Source organism: Brassica napus, chromosome C4 (assembly GCF_020379485.1).
Source record: "Brassica napus cultivar Da-Ae chromosome C4, Da-Ae, whole genome shotgun sequence".
Taxonomy (NCBI): domain Eukaryota; kingdom Viridiplantae; phylum Streptophyta; class Magnoliopsida; order Brassicales; family Brassicaceae; genus Brassica; species Brassica napus.
In genome coordinates this window covers 55,998,977-56,020,425 of record NC_063447.1, presented here as the reverse complement: position 1 = coordinate 56,020,425, position 21,449 = coordinate 55,998,977, and the positions used below count along the sequence as shown (strand labels likewise).

Sequence of the window (21,449 nt, the reverse complement as noted above, 5' to 3'; positions counted from 1 at the left end):
GAGAATCAATAGGAGAATTCGAGAATGCTTTAAGAGAGACGTTAAACATAAATGAGACAAAGCTTTGCGTGCGTATTGGGCCTTAAATTTTAAATTCATATAAATCCTGGGAAATTTTGAAATACCCTCTCGTCTTTCTCATTCTCTCTGAGATTCTCCCTCTCTCTCTGACTCTCTCGTCATTTCTCGTCGTCGCGTTTCAGGCTAATATCACCGTCGAAGGTGATTGTCTATCTCTCTTGATCTCTCCTTATCTTCCGATCAGTCTTTTTAATAGTACTATCTGATATGAATTTTTAGCGCATGTTCTTGGAATCTTGGAACTTCTATCTGTTTCTTCCCGTATTGTTTCAGTAAAGTGATCATCACTCTCTTTATTAAACCTCAACATTTATAAATCTCTTTAACTCATCTGAAATGGGAATCTTTTGAGTTTCTCTCTGTTTCTTGTTGCGTTTCCATGGATTCTTTCTTCCGAGTCAAAGTGTAGTATACGTTAATGATTGCAGTTTTGGAGTTATGGGAAGAGTGTTCTTGATCGAAAACGACGGACCAGTCTATACATGCGCTACATGCAACGTTCAAATCGCAAAAAGTGAAGATCTCGTGGATGCATGGCTCGACTTATATCAGTTTTACCTTGTGTAAGTTTCCCTTTTACAACTGTTAAAATTTGAAGAAGAAAAAAAATGAATGTAAAGATTTTGTCTGCAGGTACAATGTCATGATTGCAGAAGTCCCTGTTCTCTACCACGACGATCTCTTCTCCGGCCATGAGGTGTCGTGCGTCAATTGTTGCGCACTTCTCGGGTGGAGAAATCCAGCACCGCCGCCAGATCAATCACCAGGAGATGAGATCATGCCAGCATTCGTCTTTGAGGATGGCCGTGTTGCTCCACCACCACCGGATAATCTACCACAAGATTGAGTAAGTTCACTCTATAATGAATTTGATTTGAGTTTGATCCAACTGGGTCTATCTCTCTCTCTGTAAGTAAAGTAGTAGCAAGATATATGTGTTCTAATCAAAACGTTTTCTTCTTTCTAGGGTCTTGAGTTTCTTGGACTGCAAGGAAGCGTCGATGAGATTTTTAGGAGATATATATATATATACATACTTTTAGACGGTAGCGAGACAAGTTACTCTTCTTTGGGAGTTACAGTTGACACTTTAGGTTCCTCATTTTCAACCTCTCTTCTGTGTTTACAATCGAGAGATATCTCTGTCTGAATCATCGTGGTGTGATTATGTGTTATTTGTTAATACTAAAGAGATTTAATTGTTTTTATGGTTTTGACTATATTTTTAAGTTATGGTTCAAGTATTAGAGGCAAAGAGTTTTGGTAGATGTAGTTAACCAGTAATCGGCAACCTAGGCAAAGTGGTACACTTGCATACTTGTATTACAAGTGTGCAAAACTAATCAGTAAACTAGGAAATAATGAATTCAAATGCTTATTATCACAATGTTTGTCTCGAAATCAGAGTTAGAAAGCTCTATTCAAGCTGCATTGTTATCACCAGGATTCATAGAATTTAGAAGGCTATAACCATACTGTCACATCATCTTAGTACAGAAGCTTCATCACAATGGTGCGCTGGAGCAGAAGCAAAATGTAGTGATCAGCAATTGGGAAACCGACGTAAATGTAACAGCCCCGAAGGCCGAAGAGCAGTTACAATATTCATTACCTCATCAACTGAACTAGTGTAGGAAGACCAAAAAGCCCTGTTTCACATCAGCTCTATTCAATCCAGCTACTAGCGTCTTGTTTCTTGGCTTTAGTCTTCCTCATCAATCTCCTCAACTCCATAACACTAGTCCAATCTCCTTTCTCGCCATGAACTCTACACAGAACATCATAAGCTGCGGGGATGCTCTCTTCTCAACCTTGAGATTCCTCTAGCAGCAACTTCACCTAACTCCAAACATGAATGCAATCCGCAAGCCCCCTAGCAAAGCCCCCCAGATAACAAAATCAGGCTCAAAAGGCATACCCTTTATCAACCTCTCTGCTTTATCTAATTGACCAGCCCTTGCTTGTAGATCCACCATACATGCATAATGCTCCTTCTCTGCACTTATCCCAAACCTACCCATCAACATGAACTGTTTTTCCCCTTCTTCCACTAGCCCCGCGTGAGCACAAGCCGATAACAAGTTAATGAAAGTCACCTGGTCAGGCTTGTAGCCGCACTGTACCATCCTCTCGAACTCTTCTAAAGCTTCCACCCCTAGTCCATGTCTTGCAAACCCTCCAATCATTGAGTTCCACGAAGCTGGATTCTTCACTAGCATCGATTTAAACACGAGTGAAGCAGCGGTAATATCACCTGACTTGGCATACATATCTACCAGAGAAGTCGACAAGACTAGGTCACAATCCTTTCCACGTTTTGTGATCATCGAGTGCACTTGTCTCCCCCATAAGAAGCGACGATAAAGCTGCACACGCCTTTAAAACACTCGAAAACGTGTAATGACTCTGCCTGTTACTCCAAGACTCAACCATTTCACGGAAAAGCAACAAGGCTACTTTAAACTCCGTGCACTGCACGTACCCATTGATCATTACAGTCCAAGAAAAGACATTCGTCCTTTGACTCATCTTATCGAAAAAGTCCCTAGCTTTACTCATCTCCACGTTGTTTACGTACCCAATCAACATTGTGTGCCAAGTTACGATGTTCCTCTCCGGCATTTCACCGAACGCTCTCTCACCATCCCCCACAAAACCTAACTTCATGTAACCCGTAATCAACACGTTCCAAGACACCACATCCTTGACCAAAATCTCCTCAAAGACTCTCTCTAAACCTCTTGGATCCCTTAAACTCGTGTAGCCTCTTAACAAAGGGGAGCCGGTGTAAACGCTTGAGGATCTCCGCATATCTATAAAAAGCCTGAGAACGCTCTCTGTATTATCTCTGGTTTTCTTCAGACCCATGAGCATGGTGTTCCATGACACCACGTCTCTCACAGGCATTTGATCGAACACCTGGCGAGCTTCCGACATCAGACCTCGCTGAACGTAAGCCGAGATCATCATGTTCCATGTTGAAATGTCTAGCCATGATGTCCGGTTCTGATTAAAAAGCCTGCGTGCTTCCACCAAACCATCGTTGATATTGTTGTTGTTGTCAACATTTCGAAAGATTAAAGAGGAGCAGTGTTGAAGCGACTTTGGAAGCTTTCCGCTGAGTAGATTGTAGCCAACGTCAAGCGTCCGGAGAAGCGAGGCACTAACACAGAACATGTCTCCTTCCAAGTCGTTCTTCCGGAAATTCACAAAAAAAAAAAGTGAAGTTACTCACACATTGAGGAATTGGACCGGTGAAGTTGTTGTAGTTTAGATCTAAGGACAGTAAGTGATCTCTTGTTGCAGATTGAGAGAGGTATCTCCCTGTGAAATTATTAGTACCAGCAGAGGAGACGATGATATGTAGGAGACGATGAATTTAATAAAGTGATAAGCTTCGGCTTGGTAAAATCTTATTGGGCCTAGCCGTTTGTCATTGAGCCCATATTAGTACTATATTAATCATCTATAGATCTATATTGGGTTTTGACCAAAAAAAAAAAGATCTATATTGGGTTTTCTGCGAAAAAAAACCTCAATGTGATTTGTTGAACCCCACCTTCATTGTGCATTTACGCAAGCTCCCATGTCCGAGAAAAACAAGGTCATTTCGTTTTAGAAATCTATATAATTGCGTTTGTTAAGTAAACAAATATATTTGTTGGCCGAGATGGTTATATAGCATGCACATGGTATTTAAGGTTCAAATTTCAAACCACGAGTTCAACATATTTTTTTCATTAAAAAATTAGCGCCAAAACGACCTAGTATTGAAAAAATGTTAAAATTATACACAGTCAAATACACATAAATACGGCCGAGGGTTATATTGCGGTTTGACTGGCACTTGGAGGGTTGACCCGTGGGTTTTTGAGTTCGCGGATTAATTTGCAAAAAAAAACCACATTGAGGGTTTTTTTGCAGAAAACCCATCTATATTACCTTTAATGAATTTTATATAGAATTTATTATTTAATTTAAAACGAAATTAATATTAATAATATTAGATTTATAAAATAAGATAATTCTTATATATTGTGTTGTTATTTTGAAATAATATTTTCTGCTATAAAAGTTAAAAAAAATTAAGATATAAAATAAATTATATTTAAATATTAATCAAGCAAATATTTGTATAAATATATATATTTATTTATTTTTCTAAGAAATACTTCTTATATGTGAGTGAAATATATATTTTAATGAAAACTTTATCATATATAGATAATTTAATGTTTTATTTAAACTTTTTAAAAACCTAAATAATAATTTATCATGCTGATTTTTGAATCATAAAACATAAACTAATTAATATTTGTAACAATACTATGCCCGCATATGCGGAAAAATCACCTAATTCTTCTGTATTCTATAAGCTTTATCAAATACGATAATCAACAAACATTTGGGTAAACTCCTAATTCATAGAAAAATACTTGGTTGTTTATTTTACTAGATATAATTGCAGAAGCAATCAAAATTATATTATTCATTTTGAATATTATGACCAAAATAATGTAGAGCTGTAAAGTGGGCGAGCCCATGTCCATTAGCTCATATCCATTTGTCCATTTATTGTTTGCGGACAGAGAGTGACCATGTCCATTAAGAACCATGTCCATTAAGGACCATACCCACTAACACCCATATTTTCATGGTCTGCCATGGGGTCCATAATGACCAAATAAGAAATTTAAAATTTTAATTTATAAGCCTACAATTATATATACAAGTTCATAAAATTAAAATTCATCCATAAATTCAAAAGTACAATAATACATAAGTTCATAAGTACAACAATTCCGGTCTTGGCGGGAAAAATCGATTTTGCGGTTTTGGCGGAAAAACTTAATTTTTCAGTTTTGACGGGAAAACTTGATTTTGCAGTTTTGGCGGAAAACTCAATTTTTGCGGTTTTGGCGGAAAACTAGATTTTCTGATTTTGGCAGAAAAACTCGATTTTTCGGTTTTGCCATGGGGTCCATAATGACCATATAAGAAAATTTTAATTTATAAGCCTACAATTACATATACAAGTTCATAAAAATAAAATTCATCCATAAATTCATAAGTACAATAATACATAAGTTCATAAGTACAACAATTTCGGTTTTGGCGAGAAAAATCGATTTTGCGGTTTTGGCAGGAAAACTCGATTTTCCGGTTTTGGCGGGAATATTCGATTTTGCGTTTTGAAGAAAAACTCAATTTTGCGGTTCTGACGGAAAAACTCGATTTTCTGGTTCTGGCGGGAAAATTTGATATCAAAATTTAAGCGAAAAAAATCGATTTTACGATTTTAGCGGAAAAACTTAAATTTTAGAAACCCTAGGTTTTGTGACAATTGGACAGTCCACGTCCATAAAGCCCAAAACCAACAAAGACCATTTTCTTAATGATATTCCACATTTTGTCCAATAAAAACCAATGGGCAAAATGGATTTGTCCATATTAAGCTCGTTTGTATATTAAGCCCGCCCATTTGACACCTCTAAGATAATGGAAAGATATATCCTCTTTAGTAATTATTTCCATATGTTCTTGGATACTCTCAATGATATTTTTCTTTCAAACTGATTTTATCATTGAAATATTTCTCTCAGGAAAGATGCCCATGATGTTGAAAATAGCAATTCGGAGCAAATTCCTAGTCTGTAATTGAATTTAACAAAACGAATAAGAAAATAAAGACTTTAAAGAGCTACAAAGGAAGATACATCTCTAGACTTTAAAATGATTAAACGCTAATCACCAAAAATTTCACTATCTGCGAGTCAAAAGAGAAAATACATCTCTAGAAAAATTTCTAACGTAAACCAAATCTAGATCAATATCTGCAAAAATCACGAGAAATTTCACTAAATCAAAGAGCTCTAGATAATAAACAGGTGTTCTGTAAGAAAAAATAAAACATAGCTCGAGTTTATGATTAATGACTTGTCATATCTGGTAAATAGATGTATCCATACTTGACACAATATGCATGTTCGTTTTAAAAACTCAGCAACTAGCGTCAGTCAACGGCAATAAATAAAGCTACGATGGAAGTAAACTGGAATTGCCACTGCTGCTGTTATTTCTAGTTTCAGACGCCAAGGATCGATTAGAGACAGGAAAGCGGAGTTGCCGCTGCCGCTGTTATTTCTAGCATCTCATCTGCCTGTTATTACTTGCTGTAGTGACTGAAAACGAAAATCTTTTTGCCGCGACTGTGATGTATTTGCCGTGATCATAGCTGTTATTTTGAACCGCTGCCGCTGTCGCTTGCGTTTGTTAAACGAACAGGCCTAATCTTCCTAATAGATAGTCGATCAACGGACGAACAAATGATACGACTTGTGTGCTATAGCCCATCCAAGCAACACTCCTGGTCCACACCCTATCGCCACTGCTTTCAAGTTCAACGCTTCTTCTTCTTCTTCTTGGTCTTGCTCTTCTTCTTTTTGTGGTTGAGGTTCATCACTAGTGTCGAAGCAACTTTCTTCAAGAGGAAGACCACAAAGCCCTGCGTTCCCTTCAAATGAAGATTTAGGCTGCCCAGTAATTTGTGTTCCTTGCGGTATTTCACCTTTGAGTTGGTTGTGAGACACATTTATGTACGATAAAAACGACACGCTCCCGAGTCCATTAGGAATACTTCCAGAGAGTTTGTTGCTGGACATATCTAGAGACTCAAGAGCCTTAAGATCAGCCAACGATTCAGGAATATGGCCTGTGAAGGCGTTGCTCGATAGATTGAGTGCAATCAGCGACTTTAAAAGACCAATGGATTCAGGAATTTGTCCTTCCAGTAGATTTCTTGAAAAGTCAATAGCACAATACGAAGTGAGGACGTTCGCTTGCTCCATACGCAAACCTTTGTACTGCAAATCTATATGATCTGTGAAGGTATATGCAATCAAGCCGTATGGATTCTTCTCATACACCATGTATAAACTCCCATCTTCTTTCCCTGTGGATGATGATGATGATGCTTTCCAGTTCTCAAAATATCGTGGTGGCAAGCTTCCGGTAAACTTGTTATCAGATATTTCTAATATTCGTAGCTCCTGAAACCCGAGAGGACCTTGATTAGGAGGAGATATCGAACCGTAGAACTTGTTTGAACTGAGAGTAAGCACTTGTAAGTTCGGTAAAGCCTTGAGCCAGAAGGGAAACATGTCTTTGATATTGTTGTTGTCAACACTTAGAAACTTTAGAGAGGAGCAGTTTCGAAGCGACCTTGGTAGCTTTCCGGTTAGTTGATTGTAGCCAACGTCAAGCGTCCGAAGCGAGGCACTAACACAGAACATGTCTGGAAGACTTCCTTCCAAGTTGTTCTTCCGGAGATTCACGAAAGTGAAGTTACTCACACACTGAGGAATTGAACCGGTGAAGTTGTTGTAGTTTAGATCAAGGACGGTGAGCGAACTCCTGTTGCAGATTAAGAGAGGTATCTCCCCTGTGAAGTTATTAGTACCCGCGGAGAAGACAGTGATGGAGAGTGGTAGATTTGGAAGTGCTCCTTCGAAATTGTTTGACTCCAAAAGTAATATCCGCACTGATGAATTGACTAAAGCTTCTGATGAGCCTTCAAAGCCGTTGAAAGAGTTGTTTACAACGTTTAGGGTACCCAGTTGAGGAAGGCTCCATAACCACTCAGGGAGTTTCCCACTGATTCTATTGTTGGATAGGTCTATAAACTGCATGCTATGAAGTTTTTTCAACATGTTTGGGAACTCCTTGATTCCACAATGCTTGAAGAACACCATTGCTAAAGTCAATGGGATGTTTGAATCTGAACGTAAGCTGGCTGGAGATATACTGTTACCAGAAAGATCAAGGTGTAACAAAGATTTGAGAGAGGAGAAGAGGTTTAAGTCGATTGGGTAGCTTGTGTTTAGGAAAGAAAGGTCAAGGTGTGTGAGGTTGATGAGCTTTGAGATAGGCTCTATGATGTTTCCTTCAAAATGGTTATGCCCAAGGTACATGTATTGGAGCCTAGATGGGGTGGATGAGTTATCAAATTCAATGGAAACGGTGAGGTCATTTCCACGCACATCAAGATATGTCAAGGATGGCATAGTGAGGAGATAAGAAGGAATGGTTCCAGAGAAGTGATTCTCATAAAGATTTAGAACAGAGAGCATGGTTAGATTTTGTAAAAGTGGGATGCTACCAATTAGCTTGTTTCGGTCGAGGTACAACAAAGTTAACCGGGTTAGGTTACTAAATATGGAAGGAACTTGACCGCTAAAGCCATTGGAGGAAAGAGAAAGGGCTTTTAATTGGTTGAGATTGCTAAATTCATAAGGGATAGATGAATTAAAGTTGTTGAAAGCTAGATTAAGATAAAGGAGGTGGTGCAACTCAAAGAGGCTATTGTTGGGGTACAAAGCTCCTGAGAAGTGGTTATGAGAAAGGTCTAAGACTGTGAGCTTGTTTAGATTACTCACAAGTGGGAAACTACCAGTGAGATCGTTTTGGGAAAGGTCTAGTTTAGAAAGCATGCTTAGGTTACTAAATGAGGAAGGAACTTGGCCGGTGAGGCCATTAAAGGAAAGAGATAAAACCTCTAATTTGGTGAGATTTCCAAACTCGGAAGGGAGTGAAGAGGAGGCAAAGTTGTTGTGAGAGAGATCAAGAAAACGAAGATGATGAAACTGGAAGAGGCTACTGTTGGACTTTAGAGTTCCGGTGAGACAGGCCCTGAGTCGTAGCTTCGTGACTGCACCTGTCGAGTTATCGCACCATATTCCGTTATAGTTGTGGTTGCAACGGCGGGCATCAAACTCGTTCTTGAACTGCGTAAAGACTTTAATCTGGTGGGGATGACAACCGACAAGACCAACAAGAGGATCCCTTGTAATGAATTTTATAGTGGCGCAGCTTGAAGGGGAGACACAACATAGCAAGAGTAGCGAGAGAAAATGCAAACGCACAAGCCATTCTGACATGGTGGCCATAAGATCTTTTAAAGAAATTTGTTTTAAAGAAATGTGAAAGAAAACAAACTGGTATAAATAGAGATATGTGGTTTTGCATTGGAATAAAAGTCTACTAAGAAGAAGTTTGAGGTATCTTGTAAAGAAGAATGTCTAAGAGCCACTCAATTTCTAACGTGAAATTTGGATTTAGAATGACATCACATTGAAATTTCTCACATTAAATGTTCAAAGTTACAGAAGTCAAGTTAGTATAACGATAGACAAGTTTTAATGAGTATTGTTTGTTTGTGAATTGTCAGGTTTCAAAGTGGTTGTCAAAATGATTACGTACACATTATGGTTTAGCTAACAAAATATCATTAAACCGAACCAAGCACGATCCTGAACTATGAAAATTCATCAGCTAAAGGAACGGAATCGTTCGTGGTATGTGTAATGTAGTATAGTGTGGAGAAATAGAATCCTCTGATTCTTCATCTTTGATTCTTTGACAGTCTCGTTTATATTTGTGCGAAAAAACATGGTAATTTTGACTAAGAGCGTTTTGAAACATTAAGTCAGTAGTAACTATGACAAAGTGAACACGTTATGGTCTAGCTCCTAGTTTATTTTATCAAAGTGATCACGTTGTGCTTGAAATATCTGTTGAATATTTTAATAACTTAATATTAATTCGTTGCCCAAAAAAAAAAACTTAATATTAATTCATTCTTTTCAAAGGAAGTGCCGTTTGAGGTTTTTCGGGATTTTTGGACAACTTATTGTTAATTTATTTTTTCGTCGACACTTGTTGTATTGAAGGATTTTTTTGTTTGTTTGCATAATAGCTTAGTTTTCTTTTTCAACTCGTTGAGTTGAAAAAACTTGCAAAAAATCAAAATAAACTATTGCTTTTTTATAGTTTGTGTTACAGATCTACTATGCTTGGATAAAACCCACAAGAATTACAAATAAAAGCTTTGAAATCGTGAAAATCATTTTTTGTCAAAACTGCAATATCTTTTTTTCTGTCAAAATCTCCGCAATAAGCTTACAAATATGCTCATTGTTTTCCATTTCCGACCCGGTCATATTGTAGCTTTGTTTGTAGTAATTATGTTTTGTTTTAACTTAAGAGGTTTTCTATGTTTTCTACGCCTCGATTGATAAAGCTGATAACAAAACGGTAACAATTTGCTATAGAAGCAATTTCTACGGAAGTAGTATGTTTTCATAAATGCAATTAATAACATGATTGGTCGAGTAGTTAATGATTTATATATAAAAGTATCATATAAAATTAGTACGTGATATATAATTTGCTTATTTATGAATAATATAGATATATTATATTTATAATATATATGTATATTAATTTTTATTGACAATAATAAATTATATTTAATTTAATTGTATTTTAAATACGAAATAATTTTATTGAAAAATAAATTTTATTTTTCCAAAAAATCAATTGTTACCTTAAAAAAAATAAATTTTTAAAATTTAGTTTTTGTAAAGAAATTTTAAATTTTTTTAATAATTTTTTTTAAAAAAAGTTTAAAGAAATTTTTAAAGATAGAAATTTTTTAAATTTTATATTTTTTAAAATATTATATAGTTTTAGATATACAAAAAAAAGATTTTATATATTCTAAATGCAAATGATCTACCAAAAACTTCATATGAAAGCATTGGATCAAAAACATTTACTATTCTAAATATTTTTAAGAAAATTGTTAATTGGATAATATAGAACATACTGCGCAAATGCTATGCAAATCAAACCCTAGCTAGTATTTCTTACGAAGCCTTTTTATTTATATGTTATATAAAATCAAATTCAATTGAGAAAACGCTTTACAGTATTTAAAAAAACGTGATTTTCTTATAATACATATATAGATGCTCAGATTATATTTTACGGTTTAGATTTTGGTATACTTAATCTTTTACACCTTTTTATACCAAACTGCCATTGTTCATAGATATATGTTTATTAATATCATATGTTCAAAAACTTTATTCTTATGTATTACTTGTGTTATATGCAGGTATAAAAACTATTACCCTTTTACTGTATATTGATCTGTGTACTGCCTGCAAAGAGTTAGAGAATTTGGAGGATATAGTATATACAGTTCTTCGGACATAACTACCATGATCATGTTTATATTTCTGGATTGGTCACATTAGTGTAGTGTTTTAAGAGCCGGATCTAAATTATTTCACATCAGTTTGGAAAGACAATTTCCGCGCAAATTAAAACTTACATACCGTAGAACCTCTATAAATTAATAATGTTGGGACTTTGAAATTTTATTAATTTATAGAGATATTAATTTACAAAAGTTTCTTTATTTAATTTTTTTATTTTAAGATATAATTATTCTAAGATAAAGAAAAATATCTGATTTTAATGTATAAACATTAATTGTTACTTTTTAAAATTTGACATTTATATTAATTTTATTATATTATTTGTTGTATATAATATATATTGCATAGAACTTAAATGTGGTTTTAGATATAATATTACAAAATCTCATCAGAAAAATATATGAAGTATAAAGAAAATATAAAGATAATTCCACTGTGAATATAAAACAAACAATATAAAAATGTTTTTACTTATATAAAATATGTATACATATAAATTATTAATTTATAATTTTAAGGGGACCATATATATACATAGAATTTTGAACCGGCCCAAGTTGGAACCGACGAAATTTATTAATTTATAGATATTATTAATTTATCGAGTATTAATTTATATAGGTTCCACTGTATACGGTGATAAATGACACTAGTTGCATAAATAATACTATGAATTTTGAGACAGTGTCAGGATAATTTACCAAGCAAACTCATATCACTATACTACTTTCTCACAGAGAAAACAACAAATAAAGCTGTTAAAAAGACAGCTTTAGATAGAGTAGACAACGGGATACCATATTTCCCCTTCTTAAACAGGCCCATTAAAAATGGATAGAATATGATAACCACCAAGACACAAATACATGCCTCGGCCAAACCTGAACCACCACCTCCATCCTTACAACTCCACGATTGCAGACCTACCCAATAACCGGTTATTGCGGCTAGATTTACTAACACAATAAATGTGCCTGGCAAGAAATAAAGTGAGCCATCGATTTCAAATTTACCGGAAGATGGGCTTAAGCCATGATCTATACGCTGAGGTGGTTCGTCTCCTGACCCTGACCTAGACTCAGGCATAGTCTTTTGGGTGACTATGAGCACGACTTTCGAGATTCCAATAAGCTTGAGTGTGATATCAAGGATGCTAAATAACCAACAAGAAGTGGCCTTTATTCTCCAAATTGATTAGGAGACATACCATGATTGTACGGAAAAACCAACCCTCATAAATTCCCATAGAGTGTAGAGACAATGCATCCCCAGAAGTGTGACGATTATACCTAAACAAAGTCCCTAAAGCAACACAAAACATTAGCTTATTTAGTTATACATGAAAATAAATCAGAACTACATTAATTATGAAACTATCATATGATTATGAATAGAGATAATAAACGAGAGTCACCTTGGGAAATAAGGCAGAGTTGTGTAGTAGGCAATAGGCAGGCAAGAGACAATAAAAGAGCTCAGGGATTGACCTTAGACCCCACATAGAAATGGAAATGTAAGCCAGACGTTGTCTGAATCTTATTTTTTGGTGAAATAGTCCCATCAACGGACTTTGTTTGTTGAAAAAGACTTCGAGCATGCCGGTCCCCCATCGCCGCCACTGGACCATGGCCACCGGTCCCATTGGCGGCATACAGCCTAGAAATGCTGGTGGATCTGGAGAAATGTATGAGCTTGTCCATCCTCTCGAATGGATTCCAATACTTGTGTTTACATCGTCAGCCATTGAATCGTATAACCAACCAATCTAAACCAATTACAGTGAAACCTCTGTAAATTAATAATGTTGGGACTACACCAAAACTATAATTTTTTTTATTAATTTATAGTGATATTAATTTATCGATATACTAATTGAACCAAAAACTCAATTTCAGACTATAAAATTATATTATTTTATAGATATTTTTAGTGTATATTAATTTATAGAGTATTAATTTAAAGAGGTTATATTGTATATAGAATAAAACAAAAGCATACTGTAAAATATTATATTTTGATTTTATTCTATGGTTATTAAATTTTGAGGGAATTACGGTTTTGCCCCAGCTGGTTTGGTATTCATAGTGACAATTCCCCACTTCTTCGGCTATTTCTATGGAGTTTGTAATGGTTTGTTGGGGATTTGATTTTCCTTGTAACGCCTCGACCACCGATTTCACTATCTCTTTAGAACTCCCAAATTCTCTCGCTAGACTCCCCTCAGCTAACATCCTCTCTTAATCACACACATATTAAGAGAGGCATAAATAGTTTGTTTTATAAATGAATATCAAATAGCTGGATGTATATAGGTCGAGTAATGAAAAGTTCTTACTTGTAGCAACTGAAGAAAGACTTCCACTGTCATCTAAATCAAGAAAGACCGTACATAACTTTTCTAGTGTGAAAACATCCAGAGCCTGTAAATATCGGTCCTTGGATTCCCGCAATTCCTCGTCCCAAATACTAAAAATCAATAAGCAAAAGAACAAATTATATATTGGAAAAGATATTGAATTGATCAAAAGTATAAATAAAAAGTAAGAAGAAATCGTACTGATTGTAAGATGATGAATTCATCAGCGTTAGAATCATAAAAATCTTGAGGGAATTGAACAAAAGCACAACGGTTTGGATTCATTGGCTTTTGCAAAAATACACACATTGCTTGTCGCACCACATCTGCTTCATTTACATACATGTCACAGTCTACGTTCAACATGTATGGTGCATTTGTCATTAACCCTGATACTCTTACCTGGTCAAATCATTATACACTCATCACATTCATTAGTATGAAAAAAACTATAACAAAACAAAGATCTACAATAATTGATAGTTGTTCAACATGGAGATCTGGCCTCAAGATTTTTTTTTTTTGAACGCCAATCTGGCCTCAAGATAGGTATCCAAAAGTCCACTATTTATCTTGCAGGACTAACTGTTTATCACATCTTGATTTCCATTCAGTACATTCAAATCTTGTTTGAAACTTGCTTGGAGGATTTATTTCAGCTTAACCATCTTTTGAGGGGTTTTTGGTCAGTTGGGGGAATACATAAAGGGTTCATGAATATAGAAAATTGCTTAAAAGACATAGGCCATGTTCGTTTGCTCACCCAGGTGGATCACCTGGGTGAAGATGCAAATCGATGTTCGTTTTGTGCATTATAATGCTACATCCAGATGGATCACCCAGCTGAATTTTTAAAAACTCATCTCAAATTGTCACCCAAATGAAGGTGAGTCTTGATGGTGCATCTGGATGCAGATGTATCTAGTTCAGTCCAAAATGATTAATGACAAAAATGACTTTTTAAAATCAAAATATTATTTTCAAACCGTAAATTCTATTTTCTTGCATATACATTTTTCCGCTATAACCAAAAAATACATTTTCTCGCAAAAACTGAAAAACACACATTCCCGCTAAAACCGCAAGATGCGTTTTTCCGCAAAAAATGTAAAACACACATTTCCATAAAAACACATTTTTCGGTCAAACCAGTAAAATCGCACTTTTCGACCAAAACCGAAAAAAACGCATTTTCCCGTCAAAACCGAAAAAACGCATTTTCCCGCCAAACCCCAAAAAATGCATATTCCCGCCAAAACTCCAAAAAACATTTTCCGGCCAAAACCGCAAAAAGCATTTTCTCGCCAAAACCGGAAAAACGCAATTTTTCCGCCAAAACCAGAAAACACAATTTTCCCGCCAAAACTGGAAAACACAATTTTCCCGCCAAAACCGGAAAACAGAATTCGGGAAAACAGAATTTTTCCGCCAAAACCAGAAAAACGTAATTTTCCCGCCAAAACCAGAAAACACAATTTTCCCGCCAAAACCGGAAAACACAATTTTTCCGCCAAAACCGAAAAACAGAATTTTCCCGCCAAAACTTAAAACACACAATTTTCCCACCAAAACCGGAAAACAAAATTTTCCCGCCAAAACCGGAAAACAGATTTTCCCGCCAAAACCGGAAAAACACATTTTTCCGCCAAAACCGGAAAACACACAATTTTCCCGCCAAAACCGGAAAATCGAATTTTCCCGCCAAAACTGAAAAACAGAATTTTCCCGCCAAAACCGGAAAAACACATTTTTCCGCCAAAACCAGAAAAACACAATTTTTCCGCCAAAAACCGGAAAACGGAATTTCCCGCCAATACCAGAAAAACACAATTTCCCGCCAAAACCGGAAAACACAATTTTCCCACCAAAATCGCGAAAAAACTTTTCCCTCCAAAATCACGAAAAAAAACTTTCCCGTCAAAATCGTGAAAAAAACTTTTCTCGTCGAAAACACTTTTCCCGCCAAAACCGCAAAAATACACTTTTCCCGTCCAAACCGCAAAAACGTATTTTTCCGCCAAACCCATAAAAACGTATTTTCCGCCGAAACCACGAAAATACACTTTTTCGCCAAAAACATATTTTTCCTCAAAAACCGCAAAAATATTTTCCGCCAAAACGGTAAAAATGTTATTTTTCCGCCGAACCGTAAAAAAATTATATTTTAGTCATTTTATTAACAAGTCCACTTGGATGCAGATGGAAGTTAAAAAATGAAAAGCAAACGAACATAGTTACATTCAGATGATTCATCTGGATGCATGGACGAAATGAAGAAACGAACAACACCCAGATGGAGCATCTAGAAAAGACATCTAGATGGACCATCTGGATGCATCTTTCAGATATACAAAGAACGGGGCCATATAGATTAACAGATATATTCAATTTCTTCTGAATGATATTTTAAGGAATTGCATAATAATTTCATTAGCCGGACTAACGGAACTTATGCTCTTACTTTAAAACTAAGGAAAACATATAGAGAGAGATATAGGAGAGAAAAATCACTAACCAGAAAATTCATGGCTCCGGCTTTGTAATGATGATGGTAATTTTCTCTTTTCTCTCTTGAAATGTATACAAAATGTGGAACCTCTTTTTCGTCTCCTACACCTTCTTTGTTTTCACATACCAACTTCACACACACATATATAACAAGATAGAGTCGCATAATTGTAATATTATTTTTGAAAGTTTTTGTTATGTAACAATAGTTGTAGGAGATTAACAAAATATTTTGGTAACTAAATTCTAGACATACTTTGACTATAGTTGAATGATCAGTAGGTTTTGTGTTTGAGAAAGCTTCGAAATCATCGTCTGAATCCAACCAATGGGAATCTCCAGTGGCATCTTCCACTTTCCGGCTTAACTTCTCGTACTCCGTCTATATATTAGTCAATAAAAAATTCAAAGTAAATACTCAATAACACTGTTTCAAAAAAATAATAATAATAATAATCAATAACACGTCCAGCTAAGCTGTAAATAACAGGTATATAAGACATAAATTAATCATCATTTCCAATTAATTTTGAGTTATTTGATTTTTTTTTCATATTTAAATTTAACGCATCTGAAAACAACTATAATAATTTAATTTGCTAACGTAAATAAAAACGCAAAATGATAACAATTGAACTAGAGTTCCAAAAAAAAAAAAGATAACAATTGAACTCATTACCTTCATCAGTCCCCAATCTTTGGTGAATTCAGAATCCCTTGAAGAGGGCAGAGGGCTCAAGAAATATCTAAAAGGGGCTCTAACTCTGACGTTGTATTTCTTGCAAAAAGGAACCCAAATCTTGGCGAACTTAGAAGCTTCCTTGAGAGAGAAGTAAGTGCAAGAAAACACACCGAATTCCGACGGAGGTTCCGACGGACACCAAGGTCGTCGGATATTTGTGACGGAATACTGACAAATTTCCGACCAAATCCAAAAAAACTAAGTCGTCGGAATTCCGTCGGCCATTTCCGACGGAATTCCGACGAAATAGGGTTCGTCGGAATTTTCCGACGACTTTTCGACGACATTCCGATAAAAAATGTAACCGTTGTAGTCGTCGGAATTCCGTCGGAAAATACCGACGAATTTCCGACGACATTCCGATTTACAGGAATGTCGTCGGAATTCCGTCGGTATTATCCGACGGAATTCCAACGAACCATGTGACCGTTGCCGACAAATATATATGAACGTTGTATAGCCGTATGAGATTGGACAATACCGACGGAATTCCGACGGACTGCTTTACATCCGTCGGAATTCCGTCGGAAAGTCGTCGGAGGTCCGTAAGCAATTTCCTATAAATACAACCCCTCCTCATTCAAATCATTCACACTTCATTCTCTCTTCATTCTCTTTAGTCATAACAATTCCGTGAAAATCATGTCTTCAGAAGTTTATTATCGTTCGTGGATAGATAAACCTCATTTGGATCCGAACACCAATTTGCTTACGGAAGAATACGTTCAAGGGATTGGAGAATTCATGAGGCTTGTTCAACAGCAACCGGATGCAAAAAGTGGTATGTTAAGATGTCCCTGCTCTTCTTGCAATAATAATAAGGTTATAAAAGAATTTGATGTTTGGACTCATTTGTATATGAAAGGGTTTTCACGTAATTATAAAGTTTGGTACCTTAATGGGGAAACTAGTTATGAATATGGTAGTACTAGCGAACCTCAGCCTGTTAGTGAACCTCAGCCTGATATTAGGTTAGAAGAATCTAGAACGGATATAGATTATGGTGTAGGTACTGAGCAGATGGTACATGATCATTATAGAGGGGAAGAACCAAACCCCGAGTCTAGGTGATTTTTTGACATGTTGGATGCAGGAAAACAACCTTTGTATCAAAATTGTAGAGATGGTCATTCAGTCTTATCATCTGCAACTAGATTAATGGGTATTAAGACAGACTATAATTTGGCTGAGGAATGTATGGATGCGATTACTGATTTTGTCAAAGGTATTCTACCTGAGGATAACCTTGCACCGGGTTCATACTACGAGGTTCAGAAACTTGTTGCAGGTCTTCAACTACCGTATGAAGTGATAGATGTATGTATTGACAACTGCATGATCTACTGGAGAGCGGATGAGACACGGAATGTATGCAAATTTTGTGGGAAACCTCGTTATCAGGAGACGAGGGGAAGAGTTCCGATCCCATTCAAAAGAATGTGGTATTTGCCTTTGACGGAAAGATTGAAGAGGTTGTATCAGTGTGAGCGCACAGCAAAAGCAATGAGATGGCATGCAGAGCATTCCACAAATGGTGAGATTAGACATCCTTCAGATGCAAAGGCTTGGAAACATTTCCAGTCAACATATCCAGAATTTGCGGAAGAGAGAAGAAATGTTTATCTTGGATTATCTACTGATGGTTTCAGCCCATTTGGAAAGCATGGAAGGCAGTATTCTCTATGGCCAGTTATTGTGACACCGTACAACTTACGGCCGAGCTTGTGCATGCGACGAGAGTTTTTGTTTCTCTCAATTCTCGTCCCCGGGCCAGATCATCCTAAAAGATCACTAGATGTGTTTCTTCAACCACTAATATATGAGTTGCAACAACTATGGGCGCATGGTTTTGAGACATACGATGTTTCGCGCAAAGAAAACTTTCAGATGCGGGCAATACTTATGTGGACAATAAGTGACTTTCCAGCATATGGTATGTTATCTGGATGGACAACACATGGGAAGCTATCATGTCCATATTGTCAAGATGACACAGATGCTTTCCAACTAAAGAACGGAAGGAAAACGTGTTGGTTTGACTGTCACAGACGATTTCTACCACCTGATCATCCATACCGCAGGAGTAAGACTTCGTTTACGAAGAACAAGCAGGTGTTTGATGGTCCACCTGAGGAAGTTAGTGGGAAAGATTTGTTGAAGTAGTTTAGGTATTTTGATGCAGAAAGGACGCCAGATGTAGGTGGACATGAAAACATTCGAGTCAATGCGGTTGGAGAGCTACATAACTGGCACAAAAAGAGTATTTTCTGGGATCTGCCATATTGGGAGAGTCATCTATTGCGACATAATTTAGATGTCATGCATATTGAGAAGAACTTCTTCGATAATCTGATGAACACAGTCCTTAACATCCAAGGTAAAACGAAGGATAATTTGAAGTCAAGGTTGGATTTAGTCGATATTTGTGATCGTTCTGAACTTCACGTTGATGAGAACGGTACGGCCCCTTTTCCCATTTATCGGCTAGATGGTGCTAGAAAAGAAGAGTTCTTTGATTGGATTACAGATAAAGTGAAATTTTCTGACGGATATGCATCAAATTTGGGGAACTGCGTTGATAGAAGCGAAGGAAAGTTTACTGGCTTGAAGAGTCATGATTGTCATGTAATTATGCAGCGCCTCCTTCCGTTTGCTTTTTCAGCATTATTGCCACGTAATGTTCATGAAGCAATTGCAGGTATATTATATTTTTACAATTTAATTTATTTTTATATTTAACAATTATGCTTATAAAAACTTAATACTTACGAAAATTATGTCTTTTATCTATGTAGGGATTAGTGTTTTTTTCCGCGACTTATGCAGCAGAGTAGTGACTGAAGAGGGTATTAATAATTTGAAGACAAACGCACCAGTCAGCATGTGCAACCTTGAGAAGATATTTCCTCCATCATTCTTTGATGTAATGGAACATCTTGCTATTCATCTCGCAAGAGAATTGGAACTTGGTGGTCCTGTGCAGTACAGATGGATGTATATTTTTGAGCGTTATATGCATCATCTGAAGAAGATGGTCAAAAATCAAAGCAGGGTGGAAGGATCTATAGTGGCACAGGTGATCAATGAAGAAACTGCAATCTTTGCTGAAAATTATTTTCCACCAGAAGTGCAAACAAAACACCGAAGACCTGCTCGGCATGATGATAGAGGGGAGAGAGCAACATATCATGTTACTGTCCCAAGCATGTTCAAGGAAATAGGACGACTTAGTGGAAAATTCACGAAGCGGAGACTTACGGACACTGAGCACGCTCATTTGCAAACATATTTGCTCACCAACTGTGAAGATGTTCTACAATATGAGAGGTAAAAATATTTATTCATTTATTGTTAGATTAATATTCAATAAATTTATTTCATATTGATAATATTTTTGTATATAGTGTATATATGGCGGAGTTGCGTATGACTCACAGGCATACAACAGAAGATGAGCTTCGACAACTTAGAGATAACGGATTTGCTGCGTGGCTTCGTAGTTATGTGAGTCATATATCATATTACCCTATGCAAATGATTAGTTTAAATTTAATATATATAAACTAATTAATTTTGCAATCATATATGTTTTTTTTTTATAGGTGAATGATGGTTTGGCCAGAGGTCTTGTGTTCGATGATTGGATACGCGAATTTGTGCAGGGACCAAACTATGTCGTCAAATCATATCCTAAATTTTGTACGCGAGGATATGCATTCACAAGGAAAGGTCATTCTAAGACAACATATGATGCTGGTGTTTCATCTTCTTCTGGTGACGATGTCTACTACGGCAACATAAAAGAAATATTGGAAATCCAATTTCCTGGAATGGTTGGATTGCGTTGTGTAGTATTCTATTGTGATTGGTATGACACCACCCCAGATAGAGGAGTGAAGATTGATGCGTTTGGTGTTACATCAGTCCATTCGCGGCGGAAACTTCAATATTATGATCCCTTCATTCTTGGTTCGCAAGCTGATCAGGTATGTCAATCTATTCATAATTTTTTACCAATATAATTAATTAATGTTATATATTGAACTAATACTTGTATAATTGATATGTATAGGTGTGCTACATCAGTTACCCTCAGGTGACGTACAGAGATGATCCATGGGTTACTGTAACGCAAATCAACCCAAGAGGACGAGTGGATGGAACTTCTGATGATGATGAACCATTGCAACCAGAGTCTACCAGCAACGCCCAGGCAGTTGAAGATTTGGAAAATGTTCAACTCGTTGAGAATTTGAATGTGTTTGGACATGATGCTGTCGTACATTCAGAGCCGGAAGCCGAGGTTGGGGAGTTTGATGAAGATTCAGAAGATTCTGATTAGTTTTTTTTTTTTTTTTTTTTAATGGTCCGTCGGAAATCCCTCGCAATACACCGACGACATACCGACGACAACGGGTTTCATTGAAAATTGGAAAGGTCGTATAGTATTTGATCTCAACCGTTCAAATATAACAACTCATTAAAATATTTATGTATGCATATCATTGTTTTCATAACATCTCATCTTAACATTATATACTTATACAATCATATTTATATAAGCTTACACTACAAAAAATGTTGTTGTGTAAAATCGTGTTATAAAACATTTTTATTGTTAAATCTTTATGCAAATACTATATATATTATCAAAGATTGGGATTTTGCATTTAGAAACTTGAAATGAACACCCTAAACA

At 36.1% G+C, this 21,449-nt stretch overlaps 3 protein-coding genes across 3 annotated transcripts; 1 reads left to right on the top strand and 2 right to left on the bottom strand.

Annotated features, from left to right (window-relative positions):
- The first annotated feature begins 519 nt into the window (after positions 1 to 519).
- Positions 520 to 928, top strand: LOC106427639 (protein yippee-like At3g08990). The gene is made up of 2 exons (XM_048756039.1): positions 520 to 644; positions 715 to 928. The coding sequence occupies exons 1-2, from the start codon at positions 520 to 522 to the stop codon at positions 926 to 928; spliced, it is 339 nt and encodes a 112-aa protein (XP_048611996.1).
- Positions 929 to 1,428: 500 nt separating this feature from the next.
- LOC106427627 (pentatricopeptide repeat-containing protein At2g35030, mitochondrial) lies at positions 1,429 to 3,561 on the bottom strand. Its single transcript, XM_013868349.3, has 2 exons — positions 1,694 to 3,561; positions 1,429 to 1,599 (listed from the first exon to the last, which is right to left on the bottom strand). Exon 1 carries the CDS (start codon positions 3,256 to 3,258, stop codon positions 2,380 to 2,382), a length of 879 nt encoding a protein of 292 aa, XP_013723803.1. The 5' UTR covers positions 3,259 to 3,561; the 3' UTR covers positions 1,429 to 1,599; positions 1,694 to 2,379.
- A 2,351-nt stretch (positions 3,562 to 5,912) lies between these two features.
- LOC106427623 (receptor like protein 23-like) lies at positions 5,913 to 10,285 on the bottom strand. Its single transcript, XM_048754961.1, has one exon. The coding sequence runs from the start codon at positions 9,024 to 9,026 to the stop codon at positions 6,393 to 6,395; it is 2,634 nt and encodes an 877-aa protein (XP_048610918.1). The 5' UTR covers positions 9,027 to 10,285; the 3' UTR covers positions 5,913 to 6,392.
- Between the last annotated feature and the right edge of the window lie 11,164 nt (positions 10,286 to 21,449).

Coding starts and splice junctions, on each gene's coding strand:
- LOC106427627 (XM_013868349.3), bottom strand. CDS start 3,258: ATGTTCTGTGTTAGTGCCTCGCTTCTCCGGACGCTTGACGTTGGCTAC.
- LOC106427639 (XM_048756039.1), top strand. CDS start 520: ATGGGAAGAGTGTTCTTGATCGAAAACGACGGACCAGTCTATACATGC. Junction 645..714: donor TTATATCAGTTTTACCTTGT/GTAAGTTTCCCT, acceptor TTTTGTCTGCAG/GTACAATGTCATGATTGCAG.
- LOC106427623 (XM_048754961.1), bottom strand. CDS start 9,026: ATGGCCACCATGTCAGAATGGCTTGTGCGTTTGCATTTTCTCTCGCTA.